A 23,480-nucleotide genomic window follows, 5' to 3' on the forward strand; every position below is an offset into this window, starting at 1 on the left:
AGGGCTGGGTTCGAACCCGCCACCCTCAGTATATGGGGCGGGCGCCCTACTCACCGCCCTTGTCTGTTGATTTTGCGGGTTTTTCTGAGCCCTGCCATGGGCAGCCGCACTGCTCAGCCCTATCCGCAGCAGCCCACGCTCTGGAGCACAGACTGGCGGGCTGTCTGAAGATGAAGATGGTCCCCATCACAGGGAGCCTGTTTGCTCTGAACAGATAGAGCCACAGGTCCCCTTCCACTTCTGCAGCAAGTTGCCTGTCCCAAGCTGTGCTACCAGGCCCAGGAGAACAGAGCCGCATGCCATTTGCCTCCAGCAGCTTAGGACTCAGCAGTCCTCACCATTGGTCCTTGGTGCCATTTCTTCCCTGAAGTGACCACTGGTAACTTCCTGCCTGCTCTAGGCCCCTGGGTACCCTCCTCTCTACTCAGTGCTCTCAGCATTCCTGCCCATTTGCCCTCAGCACTATCTATTAGATGCCATCGACCCACGGGACCCCGTCTTCCACATGTTCTGTACCCTCTGCCTCCATCCCCAGCTCCCCAAACACACATCTCTTTAAACCAAGGGAGGGAGTCCTGACCCAGCCTGCTGCCCCTACCCAGCCCTCCGAGCTTCTGGCCGGGACTTGGCTGCCTCCAAGAAGACAGAGCTGCTGTATCTGCAGTGCCAGGCTACCCTGCCGATGGCCCTGGTACAGCCCTGTCCCTACATACACAGGGTCCGTGCTCCTGGGGAAAGAGGAACAGGGCACAGAGAGGCCCACACAGACCTTCCTAAGAGGAGCAGCCGCTGCCAGCCTGCCCCAGATGCAGACCACAGGCTGCATGGCTGTGCAGTTAGTGACTCTTTCTCATGGGGCTCTGGTCCCTCCACAGGCTGAACCTTGCCAGAATCTGCCACGGGGCTGTGCTGTGCCCCTGGCTGACTCCCCCCTTCTTTTTTTCTAGCCTTCACCGTCATGATCGTGCTGGCCCTGGTCCGCATCGGGCATGGCCATGGAGAGGGACACCCGCCCCTGGCTGACTTCTCTGGGGTCCGGAACCTGTTTGGGGTGTGCGTGTACTCCTTCATGTGCCAGCACTCCCTGCCGTCCCTCATCACCCCCGTCTCCTCCAAGCGCCACCTCATGCGGCTGGTATTCCTGGACTACGTGCTGATCCTGGCCTTCTACAGCCTCCTGTCCTTCACCGCCATCTTCTGCTTCCGCAGTGACAGCCTCATGGACATGTACACCCTCAACTTCGCACGCTGCGACATTGTGGGCCTGGCCGCTGTCCGCTTCTTCCTGGGCCTCTTCCCCGTGTTCACCATCAGCACCAACTTCCCCATCATCGCCGTGACACTGCGCAACAACTGGAAGACGCTCTTCCACCGCGAGGGCGGCACCTACCCGTGGGTGGTGGACCGCGTCGTGTTTCCCACTATCACCCTCGTGCCCCCCGTGCTCGTGGCCTTCTGCACCCATGACCTGGAGTCCCTGGTGGGCATCACAGGGGCCTATGCGGGCACCGGCATCCAGTATGTCATCCCCGCCTTCCTGGTGTACCTCTGCCGCAAGGACACCCAGCTGGCCTTCGGATATGGGACTGTCAACAAGCACAGGTCCCCTTTCCGCCACACCTTCTGGGTGGGCTTCGTGCTGCTTTGGGCTTTCTCGTGCTTCATCTTTGTCACAGCCAACATTGTCCTCAGTGAGACCAAGCTCTGATGGCAGGACACATCTGGTGACGGCAGCCTCCCTGCCTGCAGAGCCAAGATTTAGTTGTCTCCCAGGCCTTCTTGGGGCAGGTGGGACCGTGGCTTTCAGGCCCAGCTAGGAGTCTTCTCAGACAATCCATCCAGACTCTCCCGGTGTGTACCTGGCTGTACTTGCCAGGGAAGCTCTCCTCCCAGGCCCACCTACCTGGGTAAACACAGCTGCTCCTGGGTTCCAGGACTCATTACTGGAATCACCCCATTTCACAACACACTCTACCCCCCCCCCACCAGAGGCAGGCTCCTCCGCAGGAGGTGGGAGATGCAGTGCTGGCGCTGGTGCATTATACCAGCCCCACGTCTCCCCTTCCTGCCTCCCCAGCTCCTTCTGTGTCTGGAAAGTCTCCAGCTGCTGCCTTTGGAGAGGCGAGTCCCAGGTCCTAAGCATCCTAACCCTGCCTGCCTGTGATAGGCAGGGCCCCCCTTCCCCCCAGCCTGGGAGTTACTAAGTGCCACTCCTAGGAGAGGGCCTGGCTGGCCCTGGTGACAAGAACAAGAAGTGCTAATTGACACCAGTGGCCTGGCCCAGAGCTGTGAGGGCCCTTGCTGTGGGCGCCAGCTCCAGAGCAGCAGGCTTGAGGGAGCTTCCCTTCCATGAGGATACAGCAGCCTGTGGGCTGGGTTTAAAGCCCAGAGCTCATGTCCCTGAAAGGGTCCCTCTGCTCTCCTGACTGTCACACTGGAGTCCTCAGGGCCTCTTGCGGTGCAGAGGCCTGCTAGAGGGAAGGCAGCCCCACCTAGCACCCTCAGTGGCAGGTGGAGGGCCCTGGTGTCCCACCCTGCAAGTCAGGCTATTCCCCCTCCACACTAAAGATGGCTCTTAGGAGACGGACATGGGCATTCAGTGTTCATGTTCTCCATGTCTTCTGGGACAGTGCCGGGCCCCATGGGGTTGGGTGGGGAACCCACCCCCAGTCCCCAGCCACCACAGTCATACACACATCCGGGGTTGGCCTCCTTGGAAACGTATGTGACTCAAATGAACTCATCTCAATGTGCCTTCTGCTTCAGGTCCTGGGTCCTTCCTGACCCTGCCTGGCTTGCCCCTAGCCCCGGGGCCCACCAGTCCTGGAGCCCGGAGCAGCTTGCCCAGGAGCTGCCTCTCTGGCGTGAGATCTCAGGCCCCTGCCTCTCCTTGATTCTAGTGCCTTGTTCAGCCCTCCTGGGGGGACCTCCCTCCACCTATCCCCTGCATCTCACTGTCGTCAGGTCTTGGACAGAGCAACGATTCCAGGTCTGCTGGGGTCCAAGGTGATCTCAGGGTTGGGGTATAGGTGGGATTTACAGGGAATGTGGGGTACCCATAGGCATGCCACCCTCCTCCTCCACCCTGGCAGCCACAGGCTGGGAGCCCCCGGGTGGCACAGTTGGCCTGATGACTTTCTCACTGTTTCACCTCAGCAGTTCTCACAGCTTGTCCCAGGTATCATTATCTTCCATCACAGGAAAAGCAAACGCCCCCTCCCCCATCTGCCATTGTGGCTTCTAATCAGGAGGCCCGGTAGGGTGGGCAGAGCAGGCAGGCACTGCAGTGACAATACCAAGAATAAGGAGACCGGCTGTGGTGCACGCCCTCCCTGGAGCTGCCCAGCTGTTGTAAACTGAAAACATCTGTACTTAGTCTTTGCCAATTACATTCCCTTTTGCTTAAGGACAAAGCAAATTAAATCATCCAGCTGCCCCAGGCTCCAAACCAAATTTTGGATGCATATTTATTAGTCTCATAAAGCCCAGGTTGATTTATGTGACAATTTGGAGCCACACAGCGGTGGAGTTAGTGGCTGAGCTCCCCCCACCTCCAGCCAGTGCAGCCCAGCCCCGGGGGAATTGGCCCCAGGTGCTCACACTACTCCCACCCTCCTGCTGCTTTGCTTCTCACTCACCTGCTGCCTGTCTTGCCAAAGGTCGGATGGGGTCCCCTTGGAGTGCCACTGACGGCTGGGGGACTTGGCGTCAGCAGAGAAGTCCCCACCAGTGAGACACACCAGGTGACGCTGGCTCTCCACAGGCATAATGCCTTTACATCAGCTTGGTGCGGTGGACACACAGGTTGTGGTTTCCACTTTGCAAATGGGCCTCTGGGGTCAGTGGTGGGGAGGGCGGAAGGGGTCGCCAGCCCTGCCTGCCCCAGGTACAGTTGTGGCTGTGGAGATGTTCCATGCTTGGCCTCCAGCCCTGTCATTCACCTTGGCTGCCCCACATGCCCCCCGGCAGGTCAGATCAAGATGGAAGTGCGTGCCCCTGCCTCCCTCCTGCAGAAGTAGCAGATAACACCTGAGTGCCAGAGCCTTGCATGGCAGCTCCTGGTCGTGCCTCACTTGAGGCCAGAGCAGTGGCCACTGGCTTTTAGGTGGCTGAGAGGCACTCCTGCAGGGTGGAGGGTGTGCAATGGGCACAGTGCCGGGCCCCCAGCCACACAACTGTTGCCACCACAGGGGGACTGGGGCAAAGCCAGGGCAGTAAGGAGCTGTGCCCCACCTCCTGGGAAACCAGCCCGGAGGGGCAGCAGCTGGCAGTGCCAGGCCCTGGGGAAGGCGAAGGCTGAGACTCCACTTGTCCAGGAAGCAAATTCTCAAGCACAGTCGACTCGTGGGAGGGGCCACCATAAAGCTGATTCTTCAGACACTAAGATGTAGGGCACAGCAGAGAGCTTGGGATCCCTTCCCCTGGGACGTGGGCGCCATGGTGTGGATTGCAGACTGGAAGAGAAACCTCTGCTGAGGGCTATCATGTACCGGGCACAGCACTGGGCACCTTCCACGTGAACAAGCAGCGCACCTCCATGAGCCCTCCCTCCTCATTTGTAAGGCGGGTGACAGTAGCTATGTCACTGCCTCGTGGGAATTAAAGTACTGAGCTAAGTGCCCAGCACAGAAGTGCTCAATAAAGCTATTCTTTACCGATGTCTATCTTGTCACTTGCCAGCAATGACCACACCTGTAGCCAAAGACCCCACTCCTCTAGGACTCCAGACACCTACTTGGTTTCACAGCGTCCTAATGAGTTGAGTGCCATCATGTAGCCACAGCCTGCTACAACTTAGAGACAGTAAATTGATGGGAATTCAGAGTGTAGAAGGCTTTGGGGGAGAGGGGTTGTCTCTGGTTCTCCAGTCCCCTAGAAAACTTGAGGACAAGTCCTCCCTGTTCAAAAATAAGACAGGCTAGGCTGGAAGGTCCTGGCCAAGGAAATCAGCCCACCCTTTTGTAAGCTCTTCCCCCCTCCCACACATACCAGGGTCCCTGGAAAACTGGTTTGGATCACAAGCAGCTCATCTAGACACGAGGGAAAACAGGACAGTGGCAAGAAGGACCCTGGCTAAGCCACTGACAAGGGCCTCTTCCTATATCTCACCAAAAGAAAAAAAAGCATTTCAGTGTCAAGTGCCTGTTTATGCTGATTTCACATCTACAGCCTCACCTCTCTCCCCTGTCCCCTGCCAGGCTTTCTGCCCTTCTCTCAATGGTGCAGGAGGCAGGGACACAAGACCAAGCTCACCCTGGATGCACAGAAGCATCCTTCCTGCCCCCCCACTCCAGGGCTCATGCCCCTACCTAGAATATATGCTGGAAAAGGAACAAGAGAACCAGCCAGTGCCTGGTTGGGGAGCAGGAGTCCCCCACTCCCCAGAGGCAGCAGAAAACTCAGGTCTACATTTGCCTCTTAATTACCTTTCCAGTTCTTGGTTATTAATGATCTTAGGCAGCCAGCAAAGCAGCCTGAATCTCAAGCTTTTCCCAGTGTCACCTGCCGCAGCTGTGAATCCAGAGCTGCAGGCAGACCCTGACTCAGGGAGCAGGGAGGTCAAGTCCTGGGGCCAGTGGCCAGCAGTTATTAGCCCTGTCACCACCTATGGCTGCAGAAAAAGGTCAAGCTCCATGCTGAGCACCAGCCTCCAGCGCTCACCTAGATTCACACTCCCCCCTCCCTGACCTGGATCTAGCTCATGAAAATCCACAGGGCATAGAACGTGAAAGCACCTGGAAGGGATGGGGCCACTCATTTTGGGGTACTCTCCAGCCTAGAATGGAGGTGTATCACACTTTACTATTTCAGCTTCCCTCACCCCTAAAGCCAAATGAAAAAGGTTCAGTTCTCATGGCCCCAATTCAGGTAGTGGGGTCTTCAGAGACCGAAGAGGGACCCCAGCAAGGAGCTGTGGGGAAGGGCACTGGGCAGCGACACCTAGCAGGGCCCCTCCCAGACCCTTCCCATTACATGGAATCGGGAGCTGCCCTGCCTTCAGACTTTACATCCTGGGCAGTTAGAGAAGGTCTAACAGAATCAATAGAGCGCACTGTGTTGTTGGAAGGAATAGAATAATGCAGGCTTGCTTGCTTCTGAGTGTCATGTGGGGTGGGGGATAAATGTAATTGAAAATTGTAAGCAAAAGCCATCTTTTTAGGTGGTCCAAAAGCCAGGGATGTGTGACAGAGAAAGGAGGCAGGGCTAGCAGCCCCAGAGGGAGGACAGAGGACTGAGGCAGCAGTCCCACCCAAGGAGTCCTGGCACCTACAAGGCTGAGCCGTGGCTGACCCAGCATCCACCTGTGTGATGCTTCCTGAGCCCCACGAGCAGCTCTGAGCTTCCCAAGTGAGCAATGGAGACAATGCAGCCAGAGGGCTCAGACTCCTACAACAGACCTTCACTGCCTTTTCCACCATGACACTGAGGTTCCCAAGGGTCCCTGACAGGGCAGGACAGCCATGCCCCCGGCACAAGCCTCCCTTGTTGTTGTTGGGTTTTTTTTTTGTAGAGACAGAGTCTCACTTTATCGCCCTTGGTAGACTGCTGTGGCATCACAACTCAACAGCAACCTCCAACTTCTGGGCTTAGGCGATTCTCCTGCCTCAGCCTTCCGAGTAGCTAGGACTACAGGCACCCACCACAACGCCCGACTATTTTTTTTTTTGTAGAGACAGAGTCTCACTTTATGGCCCTCCGTAGAGTGCCGTGGCCTCACACAGCTCACAGCAACCTCCAACTCCTGGGCTTAAGCGATTCTCTTGCCTCAGCCTCCCGAGTAGCTGGGGCCCAACTATTTTTTTTATTGTTGTGGCAATTTGGCTGGGGTCGGGTTTGAACCCACCACACTTAGGTATATGGGGTCGGTGCCCTACTCACTGAGCCACAGGTGCCACCCACAAGCCTCCCTTTTCAAGGACACTGAGGAACAAACTCCATCAACTACCAGAGCCCCTGTGCTGAGTCCACCGACACATCCAGGACCAGGGTGAGTGGTGCTAATAACAAGTGTCCTCTGCCCTCTCTCAGCCTCACTTCCTCCCCACATCCCTCTCAAAGACAGACACCCTACAGGCAGACACCCTACTGCCTGGGATACTCCCATGATGCCCTGTTGCTTACAATGGTGTCCCCCCTCCATGATGCAAAATGAGACAGCCTGGACCAATGGGTTGTAAAAGGTTGGTTTAATGTCCCAATGCTCAGATGAGAAAAAATTCCAGCCAGGTGGAGCAAGAATCCAGCCTCCACAGTTCCATGCCCCACACCAAGACCACAGTGTGACCAGGAACTGCCTAACATCAGGACAGGGAGACCCTCATGGGGCTGACCCACACTGTTCCCTGTAACTCCAAGCTGGGTGGGTAGGACTTTGCATGGTAAGGGGACAGCCAGAGCCCAGCCCAAACCAGGGCCTGAGTCTGCTGAGGTCACTGAACTGACCATAGAAGACATCATCTGTCCCTGGAGTCTCGTGGCAGGGATATCATGGTAGAAGCCAGAGAATCCAGCCAACCAGGAACCAGAGAGGCTAACACCTCACACTTCTGACTCCAAGCTGGAGACCCGCCTGCAGGGGCAGGGTCCCAGGAAGCCTTGAGTTCCACAGGCTACTCTGCTGACCTCGTCCAGCCCCCCACTGTCCCTGTAGCCTGTGCTCAACCCCAAAGTCCTGTTCCTGTGACCCACAGGCCCCCAGGCCCCAGTGAGCCAGGGACCATGACTGGCACAGGGTGAGAGGTGAGAGCAGACAGCTCCCCAGCAAAGCGGCAGGTGAGTATGGGCGTGCAGGCAGACGTGCTGCGCATGCTGCCAGGCTGGGGGTCCTGCCAGCACGCCCCCCAGGCAGACCTCCCGGTAGGACGGCAGCCGCATCGACTGCGCCTGCGCCAAGCGCCTGCAGGCCGGGCGGCTGTCTGGGTGGGCGCAGGAGGGACTGGCGCAAACGGCAGGCCCCGGGCTAGACCGGGTAAAGGCCTCCGCCACAGAGCTGGGCAGGGAAGCGTGGAGCGGGCGCGATCCCCGGGCCCAGGCCGCACGCAGCAGGGCTTCCCGCCTGGCCAGCTGCTCTGGCCCGAGTAGCGGCAGGTCCTCCGACTCCGGGGGCTCCAGGAAGAGAGGGAGGAAGGGGCGCCCGGATCGGTCGGCTCGAGGGAAGGAACTGTAGTGACAGCGCGCGGGGGACAGGGGGCGCTCTGGCAGCGCGCGCCGCTCTGAGGCCAAGAGATGCCGCCCGCAGTACCCGGCCCGCGCCCGCCACCGCGCCTCCCAGGTTGGCCGGCGCGACACCTGGGAGACGTCCGGCTGGTGTGGCCCGGACGTCGGAGGGTGACCTGGATGGTGAGGGGCCCTGCGCACCAGCGCGGCGCGACCTTCACCTGCCGGTCCCCAGCTTTGGGGGCTCAGCTCAGGGGGCGGGCCGGGGGTGGGTGGACGCGGGTCGAGGCCAGGCTGAGAGGCTGGGCAGGAGGGCGGCGGGGGTGCACGTCGGCTGCCGCCCCAATTCTCAATGGTGCGCGTGGCCCGGTCCAGGGAACTGCTCACACCCGCAGTGGTCACCATGTCACGAGCCGCCTGCAGCATCTTGAGCACGCTGGCCTGGGCCGAGCTGGCCGTGAGGTCTGGGCTGGGAGGCTGCGGGGGGCTGGCCAGGCTCTGCACCCCGTTGAAGCAGCTGTAGATGCCCTAGGCGGTAGAGAAAACAAGCTGTAAGGGGCTCCCTCCTCTTAGGAACCATCAGGGACTGTCCCCGCCCCTCCCAAGGCATCAGCGAAGCAACTACTTGGGAAGGGTCTCCTCTGTACCAGGTACTCCTTTAGGGAAGGATTGCTCCCCAGGGCAACTCAATCTCCAGATCACTCCAGCTGTAACTGGGAGGGCTCAACCCCACAGCCTGTGGGAGGAGGGCTTTGCTCCTCTCCAGAGCTGGGTTTTAACTCTGTAAATGGATTTATCTGGGTTGGTAGCCCTATAGCTGCAGCCTGTGTGGGGAGGGTGGGCACTCACCCTACTGAAAGCCAGCAGGAAGTCCAGCTGGGATGTGGGGGGCACCGAGTGCCGCAGCTTCCAGTAGACCAAGTGCTCCCAGGCAAAGACCAGCAGGGCCAGCCCCATGGCCACGAGCAACATGTAGAAGACGCCAGCCATGTTGTCGATGTCCAGCTTGCTGCTCATCACCTCGTTTTTCTCATTCTGGCAGATCCCAGAGAGCCACACTGTCTCCAGTTTCTGTGTCTCTCCTGGAGGGCATACCTGGCTCAGGAACTCTCCCTCAAAACAATCCCCCTCAAAGCCCAGCATGAGCCTGTAGCAAAGAGGGGGCCAGGGGGCCACCCCCTTCTTCCTCGATGGACAACACAGGAACCAAGTCCAACAGGGGCAGGACAGTTGGGTGGGGGTCAATGAGCAGAAGAAAGGAAGGCAACACCAGCCTTGGGCCCCCCATCTACCCACCTCCAGTGGAGGCTTGCCCAGTAGAGGCTTTACATTTTAGCATTCACTCACTCCCTCCCTCACTTAACTGTCACCATATACTTAATAGCCATCTATACACATGTGTGAGCTGGGCACACACATACTAAAGGCCTGGGTGACCAGGTACCCTCACCATGGTCGCTGTTGTTATTATATTGTGCTGAGAAATCAAACTCTTACATGGAGTAAGGATGGTGCTCCTCTAAACTCAAAGGTCTCTGGGTTTGGGGGCAGGCTGGGCTAGACCACTCACATATGGGACTAAGCAGGGTTCTTGGCACTACCCCACATAAGGAAGATGGAAATGGGGGGACCATACTGGGAAAAGGAGGAGCTCATCTGGAAGAGATGGGGGACCCTGGAGAAATTAAAGGAGTCCAGCCCCCATTGTGTGGCCTGAGGGACTCCCCAGCTCTGGGTCCAGCAAACCCATCTCTTCCCCAGGTCTCTATCCAGCTGCCCCTCTCACTCCTAGCAACCTCTCCCTGCCCTCAGGCCCTGGGACTCAGAATGGTGGAGGAGATGCTGATAAACATGGACTGCCCATGCCAACCCCAAGCAGCGGCAACACCCACCGTCCCCCAAGAACTGCAGGAGCGCCAAGTCTATGGCCCGCTTCCAGTGGGATTCCTTCTGCATGGCGATGCCGTAGCCAGTGGTGGCAAAGACCTTGCCAGACCCGATGGTGACCAGCTTGCAGCCCTCATCCTTGCCCGCCATGTAGTTGAGGACAGCAGCATCATAGATGAAAGCATCCAGCTTCCTGGGGACAGGCTGAGCCCTCAGGGCCAGGGACCACATGGGGAGGGAAAAGGCACCAAACCTGGGCCTGACAGGGGTCTGAGCCACATGAGCCTGGTGGGTACCAACTGGGAGGGGTGGGGAAAGGAGCCTCCTCTAGTTCTCTTGGGTCCTGGACGCAACAAGAGCCCCTCTCATCCCCTTCCTCACGGAGGCCAGGACACTCTGCCTACAGGGACACACACCCTTCCTGCCCTCCCCCCCTCCAGGGCCCTAAGACCCAGAGAAGGTCACAACCACCTCAAGCCAAGGCTGCACTTTGGTCAATGCCACAGCTGTGTCTGGGACACATGGTGGGCTTCCATTTTTGCTTCAAGCTCCTCTCTGCCCCAAGACCTCCTCATCCCACCCCAGGAGTCCTGTAGGATGGCCCATGCCCACTGTCCCCACATTGGCTCTCTCAGGAAGGCATAGAGCTAAGGCTGGTCACTGGGGAGACACGTGAGTAGAGTCAATCAGAGCTGGGTGCAGGGCTGGCGACCCACCCTATCTTGAGGCTGGTGAGTGCGTCCTCCACCGAGCGCTGGTTGAACTTGACCATGTGAGTGTGCATGTCACGATAGTTGCTGCGGATATTCCGCTCCGTGCTGCCATTGGGCACTGTGCCAAAGCGGAAGGGTGGATACTGATCCTGAGGCCTCTGAAACTGCAGGCAGAGAGCAGCAGTCAGAACCCTGCCTGGCAGGCATCACAGCCGTACCCCAAAGCCCAGCCCACAGTGTGGACTTGCACAGCCACAGCTGAAGGGGCTTGAGACTGTCCAGGCCACTCCTGTGTTTTCCAAACAGAGAAAATGAGGCCACAACAGGGAGCAACTTGCCCAAGGCCACTCAGTGGGTGGACTTGAGCTATCTCTTACCCTGGCCCCAAACTCCCCCATAATCAGGCCCTGCCCCTGCTTTAGGCGCCAGCCTCCAGTTCAAATTCCCCAGACTCCAGCTGTCCTGCATCTGCACTCCCACCATCAGTGCCCCCCACCCTCTACCAGCAGTGGCCCCAGAACCTTCTTGTCACTGAGGCCCGACACAGTGTCAATGTACTGCTCCTGGATCATGAAGGCAGCCAAGTTGGCCGTGTAGCTGGCGAGGAAGATAACGGCGAAGAAGGCCCAGACCAGCACCATGATCTTGCTGGTGGTGCCTCGGGGGTTTTCGATGGGCACCGAGTTGTTGAAGACCAGTGCCCACAGCAGCCACACAGACTTGCCAATGGTGAAGGATGGGCCCCCAGACTCTGGGGGCAGAGGATGGACACTGAGGCCCCTCTTGTCCACCACAAAAGGCTCAGGTCTCAGCCCACTGGACTCCAAAGCTCCTGCCCTGGCCTGGATGGGGACCCCTCCTTGGCCATACCTACTCAGGTCAAGTCAGCTCCCCCATGCATGTCTCTCATCAGATCAGCCCCAGCACTCACTGTCCAAGGCCCAGGGACCTCCCAAAGGTGTTCTCTGAAGGAGGCTTTGACCCTGAGCCCAGCCCTCAGGGCTGCCCAGGCCTGCCCCTCCTGGGCCGTGGGGAGAACTTACTCTTGCCTCTGGTGAGGTTCTGGTTGTAGCTGACAGGGCTGAAGTATTCGAACATGAAGACAGTGACAGCCACCACAGTGAGGCACATGACAAACATCATCACCCACACAGCGGGACTGTAGGGCTCTGGGGACAGAGGGAGGCAGCTCAGAGGCCTCAGCATGCCCCCTCACACCAGCCCAGAAGCTCTGGGTGAGGACAGGCAGGTACATGTGGCCAGGGTAATCCACCAGCCAGGGGCCGTGGACTGAGCCAAGGGTGCCTCTGCCTCTCAGAGGAGCAGAGCCCCAGGGGAGACCCCAACTGTTAGGGTCCCCAGCATTCCTGGTCTCCCTGGCCTCGCTCTGAGACAGGTACAGGTCACCCCATCTTGAGACACTTCCCTCTGACTTCACTTCCCCTTGCCCCCAGCAAGACAGTCTGGTCATTTGTTCTGTCTAGCCTCAGAGCCTCTGAGGCCAAGTCTTAACTCCTCATCTAATGCAGACACTGAGACCAAGGGAACTAAAGACTGACCCAAGGTCTCAGACAATATCATAAGAAGTCATTACTGCCGTGAGCACTTTTCTTTGATGGGCATCCTATAAAGTGGGGGTTGTTTTCTTCCCTGTGGCTGAGGAACCTGGTCAGAGAGGTTCAGTGACTTGCTCAAGGCTACACAGCAGGAAAGGGTAGAGCTGGGACAGCCTTGCCTGTCCTCACAGCTCTCTGGACCTCCTCATACTGCAAGTCCCTCCTGGCCCCCGACTATGTACTCTGAGGAGGCAAGGACTACGGCTGGTGACCCCAGCACCTATCATGGGCCAGACACAGGAGACTGCCCAGCAAGTGCTGAGCTCCTCAACCAGTGAGAAAGTAGCACCTCGTCCCACAGTCCATCGGCTCTTTGACTCCCCACAGAGCTTCTCCCCTTGTCCACTGTCCTGGCCCATGGCACATCCCGAGGCCAGCCTGCCCTCCTGGTTTCCTGCCTCTCACAATGGTGCCCTGCCCTACAACTACCTTCATCTACATCTGAGTTCAGGGTCAGAACTGAACATCAACATCACTTCTTCTTTCTCCATTTGACTGGAGCAAGACACTCAGGGCTGCTGTACTTGGCCTCTGAGGGGCCCTGACTCCCTTTCCCAGTCAACTCTGCACCAGCCCCTAAGCCCCTCAGTGTCCTGAGCCATCCCTGAGCCTCACCCAGGAAGGCTGAGGGGGAGACAGTGCCATTGCTGCGAGCCACCATCACGCTGATGCCCGTCTCCACAAAGGGCACAGAGAAGTCCACGATCTCAGAGCGCTCCTCGTTGATGGTGAGGGAGCCAATGGCCATGTCTGCTCGCTTGTAGTACACCTGGGGGAAGTGGGGGTCACACCGGGGTTGAAGGGCTCCCAAGGGCTGAAACACTTTCCCAGTCACCTCCCAGCACCCCTTACCACCTACTGTTGGGTCAGTTGTTCCCACTTGGGGTCCTCAGAGCTGAGCTTTCAGTACTGATACTCTGGGGGCCATCATTGGTGACAGCCCAGTCCCCCCCTCTAAGTGATATCTTGAGTGGTTCCTGCAGCCTGGGTAGCAGGTGGGCAGGGTCAGTGGTGGGGGAGGGATCTCAGGGCTAGGCCTACCTCCCCGATCATGCCGTTCCACACGCCGCGCACCCTCTTGCCATGCTTGCCATTGGTCACCAGGTACAGGTCATAGGAGAACTTGACCACCTTGGCCAGCTTCTTAAGGATGTCGATGCAGAAGCCCTTACAGCAGAGCTTGGTGTAGGGGGGTGCATCACTGCTGCTATAGCCACCACCGCCACAGACCACCAGGAGTCAGAGCATGTCTCAGTCCAGCCCAGCGCAGCCCTGCCCCTGCAGCTCCTATCAGCCTGGCCCCCCGCAGCCCCCCAAGCGTAAGACACACACAACACCTGACCACCCCAGCTCACACAGGGCCTCACTGAGCGTTCTCTCGGACCTGAAGGTGTGGTTGCTCTGCCTGCGACAGGGCACAGTGTTGGGTACACAGCCACCAGTGCCAGGGTCAGGGCTCTCCACAATGACAAAGGGCCGCTCTTCCAGCGTGGCCACTGTCAGGTGCCGGCTGTCTACCACAGGCTGCAGGGAGGCACTGTAGCGAGGCCACACTGGGTACTTCATGTACAGGACACCATGGTCCCAGCGCCCCACCTGTAGAGGGTGACTGGCCTCAGCCCAGGACCTCCAGCCCTACTACCCCTACCCTGTAGGTGGGACCTCTGGGCCCAAGAATCCACCTGTCTCATCTAGGGATGCTGGGGACAGGACAGGCAGGGTAGTGTCTGCAGCAGAAGCATTTGGAGGACAGTCAGGACAAGGGATGATCACAGGCCAGAAGGGCTCCCTGAGGCCCTCTCCAGCCTTGGGTCCCTGCACTCTTCTGGCCAGCCTCTTCACTGCTGCCAACCCATAGCAATGGTCCTAAAGCCCAGACCTGACCCTGTCTCCCCATGCTGGTTCCCCCTGACCTTGACAGAAAATCTTTAGCTGAGCATTCAAAGTCCTTCACACTTAAGTTCAATGTCCCCCCTTCACCCCACCCTAATTCCTCAGTCTTCATATCCCCAAATACATCCTCCACATCACTTTAAAATGCTCCAAACCCTTTGCCCTTCTGTGTACATCAGGCTAGCATCCCTTTTGGTGGGCTCCTACTCAACCCTCACAACCCAGCTCAAATGTCCCACTTTCCATGACACATTCTCCAGTTTCTTCCTTTGAAGACAGAACTAAGTCCTGTTCCTCATCTCTAACCCCATAGTGTTTTGCATACATTTCTACTCAAGCACTGATCTCTCCATATCTATCTGTTTTCATGTCTAGCCAGCACAGATTTGGGTTCTTCCTCCAGGGGCAGGGCCATATGACAAGCATGTGTGGTAAGTTCTGTAGGGGAGGGAAGTTGGGGTGTTATGGGGGCCCAGAGCAGAGCCACCATGCCCACCCTGGGGCACCTGGAAGGCTTCCCAGTGGAGAGGTTTCAGCTGAGACCTAGAAGATGAGGGCTTGGATAACAAACAGAAGGGCACTCTGTTCAGCTGTGGGCACAAGAGGGGCTGGAGGCAAAATGGGAGGAAGCTGAGGGCCCCTGGGCTCACCCCCTTCTCACCATCTCCCAGAGGCGGTGCCGATTGAGGGCGATCACAACCATGGTGGGCTGGACCAGGTACCCAGCAGGGCTGAAGGAGAAGTCTCGGCCTTCCCAGGTGACATTCAGCAGGTGCCTGCCAGAAGAGAGAGAAGCCAGGATGTCCTCATACCCCTTGCCTGTGGCCAAGCCCAGGTCCAGACACCCTGGCCTCTACCTCACTACCGCCACCAACAGGTAGCATTGCATATTTAGTGTTGGAAGTGCTTCCCTTTATTGGCTCCAGGATCCTTGCCACAAAGACACCAAGGCCCACAGAGGTGAGATAACTCGGCCCCAGGCACTCATTGAGTAGAAGGTGCGGTGGGCAAGCCCAAGCTCACTGCCACCAGGTGCACTGAAGCGACCCCACCTCTCACTTCCATGCTCCGGGCAGGTGCCCACCTGTAGAAGGCCTCCCGGGCAGGGCTGACAGGCCCAGGGTGGCTGCGGCAGTCCCCAGCAGCGGCAGGAAGAGATCCATACTGGCGCCGGTAGCCGTGGGCACCCATGGCCAGGATGGCCACCCCGTCGCGGACCTTCTGGCGCAGGCTGAGGCGCCAGCTCTCAGTGACCACGCTGATGAGGCCCACGGGAAAGGTGGCGGGGGGCGCGTCGGTGCTGCCCAGAGCCAGGTTGGGCACCAGCCACACGTGGCCGGGCCCCACCAAGCCTGCCTGCGCCGCCTCGGCGAAGAGCACCTCGGCCTCCTCGCGTGAGCAGTAGGCCACGAACACCGGCGCGTCGAGCTGGCGCAGTAGGCGCTGGGTGCGCGAGCGCGGCCCGCCCGGGCCCAGCTCCAGCGTGAGCACGTCCAGCAGTCGCCAGCTCAGGTGGCTGGCGTCGGCCACGGCGCGCACGCCCTTCAGGAAAAGCGCGTGGCCGGGGTGCAGACTGGTGATGACGGCGAACGCACTCCAGTCGTACTCCTCCAGCACCTTAAACAGCACCTGCAGCTGCTGCTCCAGAGACACACCCAGCTGCAGGAAGGCGGAGCCCGGCTCCTGGGGGGCGGGGATAGGGCGGGGCCTGATCCGGGGCGGGGCGGTCTAAGCCCCGCCCCGATACCTTTCCTAAGCAGTCCGGCAATCGACCCCCAGACGCCCTTTTGCCAGTACCTACCGGCTGGCCCCCGGGAGCCCCTGCCCCGACGTGGTCCTGGGCCCCGCTGCCCAGCATCATCACCTTGGAAGGACTTCAAAAATACTCGTTCCCGGCCCCCTCCCGACCATGCTGGCCTGCAGATCCACAGTATCAGCACCACACCGGCACTTGATAGAAATGCAAGTTCTCAGATCGCACCCCTCGCCTTCTAGATCGGATTCTCTGGAGATGGCGCCTGGAATTTGGATTCTGTCTAACAAGCTCTTCAGGTGACCCTTGAGCCCTCCAGCTTGAGAAGCGTTGCCCCAGACCACCTGAATCTGAATTTCAGAGGTGCAATGTATTTTTTGAAAGCACCACAAGAGTGGAGAACCACTGGCCCCAGAGCTAATTTGGGGTCCCCAGGTGACTGGGAAACACCATCCTCCCCGGAAAGTTGCTCCTCTGCACCCTCTGGTACCACAAAGCCCACGGCTCTGCCAGCTGGCACCGGGGCTGGCGCAGGCCCCTCCTAACTGGTGGTCTCCACCCTGCCACTGTCCCAGTCTTTCTAAAAAGAGAATCTTTTTTAAAAACTTGAGGCCAAGCAACCCAGTTTCTTCAAAAAAAAAAATTTTTTTTTTTTTTTTTGCAAGGGAAAGAGAGAGCTAGACTAAAGAGACGGAGAAAGAGCCAGAGGTTGAGAGGGACTCAGAAGCCACAGCAAGCAATCACCAGTGTGGACCTACTTTGGCTCCAGATCCAAGCAAACAGACTTAAAAATAAACATTTATGACAGCTCTGAGACAATGGGAAATGTGAACACTGGCTGGATATTCGATGATGTTAAGGAATTTTTATTATTTTTGAGACATGATCATGTATGGTGGTTTTACTTTTTTAAGCCCTTACCTGCCACAGATACATACTGAAATATTTATGGATGGAATAACAGGATGTCTGGGCAGATGGGGGGTTCATTATACCTTTATGTGTGCTTGAAATTGAAATTCTCCATAATAAAAATTAATAAAGTAAAGGCAAATCAGATCAGTCTCTTCCCTCAACAGCTGCCCTGGCTGCTCACTTACTCAGGGTAATTAAAGCCCAAATATCTCCCCAGATGGTCGGGACCCCACCTCCTCTTCCAGGCTTCTGTCTGTTCCTCAAAAGCACCGGGCTCTTTCCCACCAGGTGCCTTCAGGTCAGAGCTCCTCTGCTTGGAACCCCCCCCCACCCCGCCCACCCTCCTTAGCCTCCAGGTCTCAGGACAGACATGAATTCTTGAAAGACCTTCTCCCCAGTGTCTTGTCCAAATGGAGGCCCCTGAGACTACCTTGTGGCATCCCACATTTTCCCTTCAGAACACTTGTCCCAGTTTGTAGTCACAGGTGAATGTGTGTTTAGGATGTTCTCACCCCAGAGACTACAAGCTCTATGAGGACAGGGCCATTTCTGCCACCCTCCTGCCCCTGGGGTACTCTCCCTATGCATGAACTACCAGTGCCCAGAGGGTCTGGAACCTGACCCAGGAGGGAAGCAGAGAGGAGGCCGGCTAGGTGCCTGACCCCCGCTGCCAGAGGGGGCTGCCATCCACCCACCCCTTATCCAGACACATTCAAAAGCAGCCCAGAAAGTTTTTCTTCTAAAACATAGGGACTCTGGTCCCACAGCCTTCTCTCCCTTACTCATGTCACACCTTCTGCTCCCCACCCCAGTAGTCCTGCCCAATCCCAGCTCCCTGGGCCCTCCCAGCCCCAAAGGACAAGGGGACACCAATTTGGACAAGCACCTTGGGGGTGAGGACCAGAGCAGAGCCCCTGCTGATGCTGAGGATGGGCACATGAGTCTGGGAGGAGATGAAGTCCAAGATCTGGGCTACTGCCTCAGTGTCCACGTTGTCCTCAAAGACGATGCCGTGGACGCGGGCAGCACCCAGGAGGCCACAGATCTGGGTGAAGAGGCTGCTGGGATTGGTGTTATTGACTCCCACGGTGAGTGGCTGGATCTCCAGGGGCAGGTCCAGGAAGCTCTGGGGGGTAAGGCGGGCACGAGCCTGGGCCTGTGATGGCCCGGAGCTGCCAAATACCACAGCCACTGTCATAGCTTGTGTGCCCTGCCCTGGGCCTGGCCCTGCCCAGGCACCAAGCAGTGAAGTGAGCAGCAGGGCAGGTCCCAGGGCCCCACCCATATCCACTGGAAGGTCCTGAAAAGAGAGCAGGACAGGCACAAGGAGGGAGACAGGGGCTTAGAGAGAGGCAGATGGACAGACAGACAAGAGGTAAAGGCAGAGTCAGAGGGACACAGATCCAGAGATGAAAGGGAGGAGAGGAAAACCTCTCTCCCCAAAGAGAAGCAGAGAGAGAGGAGACAGACAGACACAGACAAAGAGAAAGAGACAGAGATTAGCTGAGCCTCCCAAGTGCATTCCAGAAGGGCAAGGGCTGGGGAACCAGGGGCAGGGGGACCATGACAGGGGTTCATGACCCTCCATGCCACTATTGAGCAGCATGCATGGGTGAAAAGGCCAGCCCCCCTGAAATCCATCCATCTGGATTCTGCCCTGGGAAGGTATGCTGGAAATGCTAATCTGGGGTTCATGTGCATGTATGAGTCAGATGGGCCTGCATTCAAGTCCTAGTTCTCCCAGTTACTTAGCCGCTCTTGAGCCACATTTTCTTGTCTGACCTAGTCATGAGACCTGTCTCACAGCTGTGTGAGGGCTCTGATGAGGTAACAGGCTATTTGCTGTTATTAGCAACCTTATCCTACAGGCAACAGCCCCTCAGCCAGGTGCAGGAAGGCAGCTCTGTGTCACTCCTGTGTCCTACCCCAGTTCTCTCTACAGCCTAAACTGGACCTTCCATCTGTCTCTCACCAGGGCCCACACTACTAGTCAGCGTGTCCTACTTGCCATGAAGCCAGCCCTGAGAACCCTCTTACATGTGGTCCTGCCTGGCACAGAGCCCCTCCTCTTGGGAACTGAACATCACTATGACCCATTCTTCCGTGGCTTCAGCTAGCAGCTGCTCTTCCACAGCAGGGATGTGACAATGATGACTTGTTCAGGGCTGGGAGCACCTGAAACTCCGTAGTATCTTACACACAAGCAGCTCTCCAGGCCCTCACTGGTGTGTGGGATCTTTTTAACCTAATCCCAAGGCCTGATGTGTATCCCTGCTAAACGTCACTACTTTGGATTAAGGCCAAGAGCCAAGGCAGCGAGGGTAATGTGAATCCTGAGTTGTGCCCACTGGTGGAGATAGCTGTCCCTCCCAGCTGGCTGTCAGCCACAATATTGTCACTTCCTGCATCTTCATCACATCCCTAATAAGACTTCTGAATGGGAGACAACCAAAGGGTGATCAGGGTGGGCCTGCCCCTCCAACCCCACACTGTCCCCGACAGGATCTGCACATCTTTGCTACAGAAACGCAGACCAACGTCCAGCAGTTGCTAACACTCAGAAACCAAGCATGCGAAACACAGGTGAAGGCTGGGGCCCAAAACGTTGGCCCCACACTTTCTTATAGGGCCTTCCTTTTGCCTGCCACCCAATTTCTCTCTTCCTTTCATCTAAAATCTAATTTCTTTCTGTTTCTTTTTCTTTTCTTTTCTTTTCTTTTTTTTTTTGAGACAGAGCCTCAAGCTGTCGCCCTGGGAAGTGTGCCGTGGCATCACAGCTCACAGCAACCTCCAACTCCTGGGCTTAGGCAATTCTCTTGCCTCGGCCTCCCAAGTAGCTGGACTACAGGCACCTGCCACAATGCCTGGCTATTTTTTGGTTGTAGTTGTCATTGTTGTTTGGCAGGACCAGGCTAGATTCAAATCCACCAGCTCTCATGTATGTGGCTGGCACCTTAGCTGCTTGAGCTACAAGCGCCAAGCCTTCCTTTCTTTTCTTTCTTTCTTTTTTTTTTTTTTTTTTTTGTAGAGACAGAGTCTCACTTTATCGCCCTTGGTAGAGTGCCGTGGCGTCACACAGCTCACAGCAACCTCCAACTCCTAGGCTTAGGCGATTCTCTCGCCTCAGCCTCCCAAGTAGCTGGGATTACAGGCGCCCGCCACAACGCCCGGCTATTTTTTTTTTGTTGTTGTTGTTGTTGCAGTTTGGCTGGGGCCGGGCTTGAACCCACCACCCCCGGCATGTGGGGCCGGCGCCCTACCCGCTGAGCCACAGGCGCCGCCCCCTTTTCTTTCTTTCTTTCTTTCTTTCTTTCTTTCTTTCTTTCTTTCTTTCTTTCTTTCTTTCTTTCTTTCTTTCTTTCTTTCTTTCTTTCTTATCTGTAGAACAAGCAGCCTTCTTTAAGCACCTGGGACTTCCTATTTTTCTTTCCACTAATATCCTGGCTTCTATACTCTCTTAAGCTCCCACCCTCCCCCACTAAGATCTTTTCTTAGCCAAGGATCTAGAGCTCATTCACATGAAGGTATAAGGGACTGATAATAGCTTAAAGTGTTATAATTCCCAAAAGACATAGCTTAACAACAGAGCTTGAAGCTAAAGTGCCAGGCAGTACAATTTTAGGCTGAGCAGACAGGAGTTTGGGCAGAGGAGAGAATACTGTGTTCATGTCGCTGTATTCATGTGTATGGTCCTCAAGTCACTGGCACAGAACTGACAGTTCAGGGACATGTCTGAGTCTGGAATAAGGTCTTAAGCCATATCATGCCATACCATGCCCCACCCACTACCAATTGGGGATATCAAATCACAACCACAAAGGGCACTGCTGCTACGTTGCAAGGCCTTTGTGTGCTCGTCTCTGGCCACACCTGCAGCCCCTAGAAATCTCCTGCCCTCTGGGAAGCCCCAAGCCTTCCACCACATCTGCCTAGATCAGCACTGTCCAATGCAGGAGCCACCAGTCACATGTAACACTGCATGCTGGAAATGTCTCTCTCCCAAAATGAGGCCTGCTGTCAGAGTAAAATGCACACTGGATATTGAAGACAGTATGAAAAGAAGAATGTAGAAGATCTCATTAAGAGTATATATTGATTTCACATTGAAATAATAACATTCTGGATATATTAAGTTAAACAAAACATGCTATTAAAATTAATTTCACTTGCCTCGGTGCCTGTGGCTCAAGCGGCTAAGGTGCCAGCCACATACACCTGAGCTGGTGTATGTGGCACAGCTCGAATCCAGCCCAGGCCCACCAAACAACAATGATGGCTGCAACCAAAAAAAAAAAAAAAACAGCCAGGCTTTGTGAAGGGCGCCTGTAGTCCCAGCTACTTGGGAGGCAGAGGCAAGAGAATTGCTTGAGCCCAGGAGCTGGAGGTTGCTGTGAGCTGTGATACTACAACACTCTACCCAGGGCGACAGCTTGAGGCTCTGTCTCAAAAAAAAAAAAAATTAATTTCACTTGTTTTTTTCTTTAGTGTGGCATGACTCTGGATGAAGGGCCCAGGCCCTCCTTCAACTCCAGAGGGGCACTGCCCCAAAGGCTCTCTCCAATAAAGAGGTGTCCTCCTGGGTTGGGGGTGATGAGGCAGGGAAGTTGAGGTAGGTTATGGCTTTAGCCAAGGGAACTAAAATGGGGGAGTGTTCACAGAATACCTCCAGAGGGAGGGGCCAGAATCAGTCAATCTCTGAGCTCCAAAAAGTCCCAAGGAGCCTCAGAATCCAGCCTCATCATTGCACCCCATCCAACCACATCACAAAAACAGGAGGGACAGACTCCACCCTGCCCTGTCCCATTTCCCCTCTCACCTTCCCCTGGCCTCCACACTCCCCACTTCTCATCTACCCACCCCGTCTGCCCCCTGGGCTGCTGAACTTTCCTCTGACCACTACACCCCTCCTCAAACAAAACAATTACTCCCTGTGCCCACAAATGAAGTCTAGACACCTTAGTCCCATGGACAGGGCCCCCTACACTCTTCCCCTCTGTGGACTCTACACCCCTGCCAGTCCGATGGCTAAACAGCCCTACTTTGTCCTATCTTCCAGCCTTTATTCCTGCTAGACCCCAGGCTGGAATGCCCTTTTTCTGACAACAGTGTACTGTTCTTCAGGCACCATCCTAAATCCCTCTCCTAGAGAGCACCTGCCTTGAGCCGTCAGGCTCTGTACACAGGTTCTGTGTTCCGGCTGGGCCCATTGCCCTCCTTCTCATTCCTTGCTTCCTCTGCCGGGTTGGGAGCTCTGTGCTGGGCCTTTGCAGTGGCCACCTCCATGCCACCCTGTGGCACATACCTGCCCATTCGAGGAGGCACTCAGGGACACAGGCATCTTAGAGTCTTTTGCCCACCCATTCAGGGACTCAACCCTTCCACAAACAGCTGTTAAACTAATATTTCACAAACACTGGGATCCCAAAAGAGCCCAGCAGAGGATGGCCATAGTAAGTCCTCTGGGACTCTCAGCGTCATCTTGAAGGAAGGGCCTGGGACAACCACATACTCAGGGCCCTTCTCTTCCCTCAGCTCCCCACACCTCAGGCAGGCTGCCTGACATAGAGGTGCACACATGCGCACTCACACTCAAGGTGCTGACGGCTGTCCTCCCAGACCAGGAGACTTGGTCCCAGGAGCCAGTCCCACGCACCAGCGGCCCTTCTGGACCCAGTGCGCTGTGGTTGAGCAGCCCACCTTTGCTGTCGGGTTTCCTTCCCTCCCTTTTGCCCAACCAAAACCCGAACCCAGGTGTCCGGGGAGAAGACTGCCCCTCTATCTTGCTCCCACTGGTGGGGACACGGAATCCTCACTCCTCCAAGACTAACTACCCTGGCTCCCCGCTGATCCCGCCCGGGCCCCCCGGGGGCGCCCCGCCCCCTCCCCTGGGCAGGAATCTCTTACACTTGGGCTGTGAAGTTCGGGTATTTTTAGGCCGGCGATAAATAATTCATAGGGAACGTGGCATCAGGCTCCCCCCCGCGGGAGAAAGGGGCGCGAGCACCGAGAACCACTGTCACCCACGGCTCAAGGACACTCGCGATGCGGCGGCGGCCGCGGCGACTACCGGCGCGGAGACCCGCGCCACGCCTCCTGGCGGCCAAAGTGGGCACCACGCACTCTCGGAGCCCCTCGCCCCAGCCTTGCGCTACCCACTGCCGGCGTCCCCGGCTCCTGGGGCCCCACCCGCACTCCCCGAAGCTGGGTCGCGACCTCAAACCCCGCGGTGGGGATGGCACAGCTGGCCTGGCAGGCGGGCTGTGGGTCGGGAATCAATCCAGGCCTGCCCTAGGGCCTGGAGTGAACCCAGGAATCCTGTTTCCTGCCTACCTGCCCCTTCCACGTTCTTATTCTTTGGCGTTTGGGAACAGGCTCAAGGCCACTGGCACCACCAGGAACTAGACTGACTTAGAAACAGCCAGAGGAATGGCGCCCTCCCCAAATAAGTTTCTTTCCTTCATTTTCCCGTGGCCTAGGGTAGGGGAATGAGCCAGAACTGCACCACCACCCGAAGGCTGAGGGACTGAGCCAGAAGTCCCGTTAGGC

At 57.0% G+C, this 23,480-nt stretch overlaps 2 protein-coding genes across 4 annotated transcripts in view; one reads left to right on the plus strand and one right to left on the minus strand.

The window, feature by feature from the left end:
* Positions 1-3,669, plus strand: part of TMEM104 (transmembrane protein 104) — a 58,898-nt gene extending 55,229 nt beyond the window's left edge. For all 3 annotated transcript variants that reach the window (XM_053570090.1, XM_053570091.1, XM_053570092.1), the window contains one exon: positions 948-3,669. In XM_053570090.1, coding sequence (XP_053426065.1) covers positions 948-1,708 — 761 coding nt within the window. In that variant the 3' untranslated portion in view covers positions 1,709-3,669. The remainder of the gene's footprint in view (positions 1-947) is intronic.
* A 3,522-nt stretch (positions 3,670-7,191) lies between these two features.
* GRIN2C (glutamate ionotropic receptor NMDA type subunit 2C) lies at positions 7,192-18,261 on the minus strand. The gene is made up of 12 exons (XM_053570357.1): positions 17,821-18,261; positions 15,351-15,949; positions 14,928-15,042; positions 13,758-13,969; positions 13,415-13,580; positions 12,989-13,142; positions 11,801-11,926; positions 11,279-11,508; positions 10,761-10,921; positions 10,050-10,237; positions 9,007-9,239; positions 7,192-8,685 (listed from the first exon to the last, which is right to left on the minus strand). Exons 1-12 carry the CDS (start codon positions 18,217-18,219, stop codon positions 7,540-7,542), a joined length of 3,729 nt encoding a protein of 1,242 aa, XP_053426332.1. The 5' UTR covers positions 18,220-18,261; the 3' UTR covers positions 7,192-7,539.
* Positions 18,262-23,480: the final 5,219 nt, after the last annotated feature.

This window comes from Nycticebus coucang, chromosome 18 (genome assembly GCF_027406575.1).
Source record: "Nycticebus coucang isolate mNycCou1 chromosome 18, mNycCou1.pri, whole genome shotgun sequence".
NCBI classification, from domain to species: domain Eukaryota; kingdom Metazoa; phylum Chordata; class Mammalia; order Primates; family Lorisidae; genus Nycticebus; species Nycticebus coucang.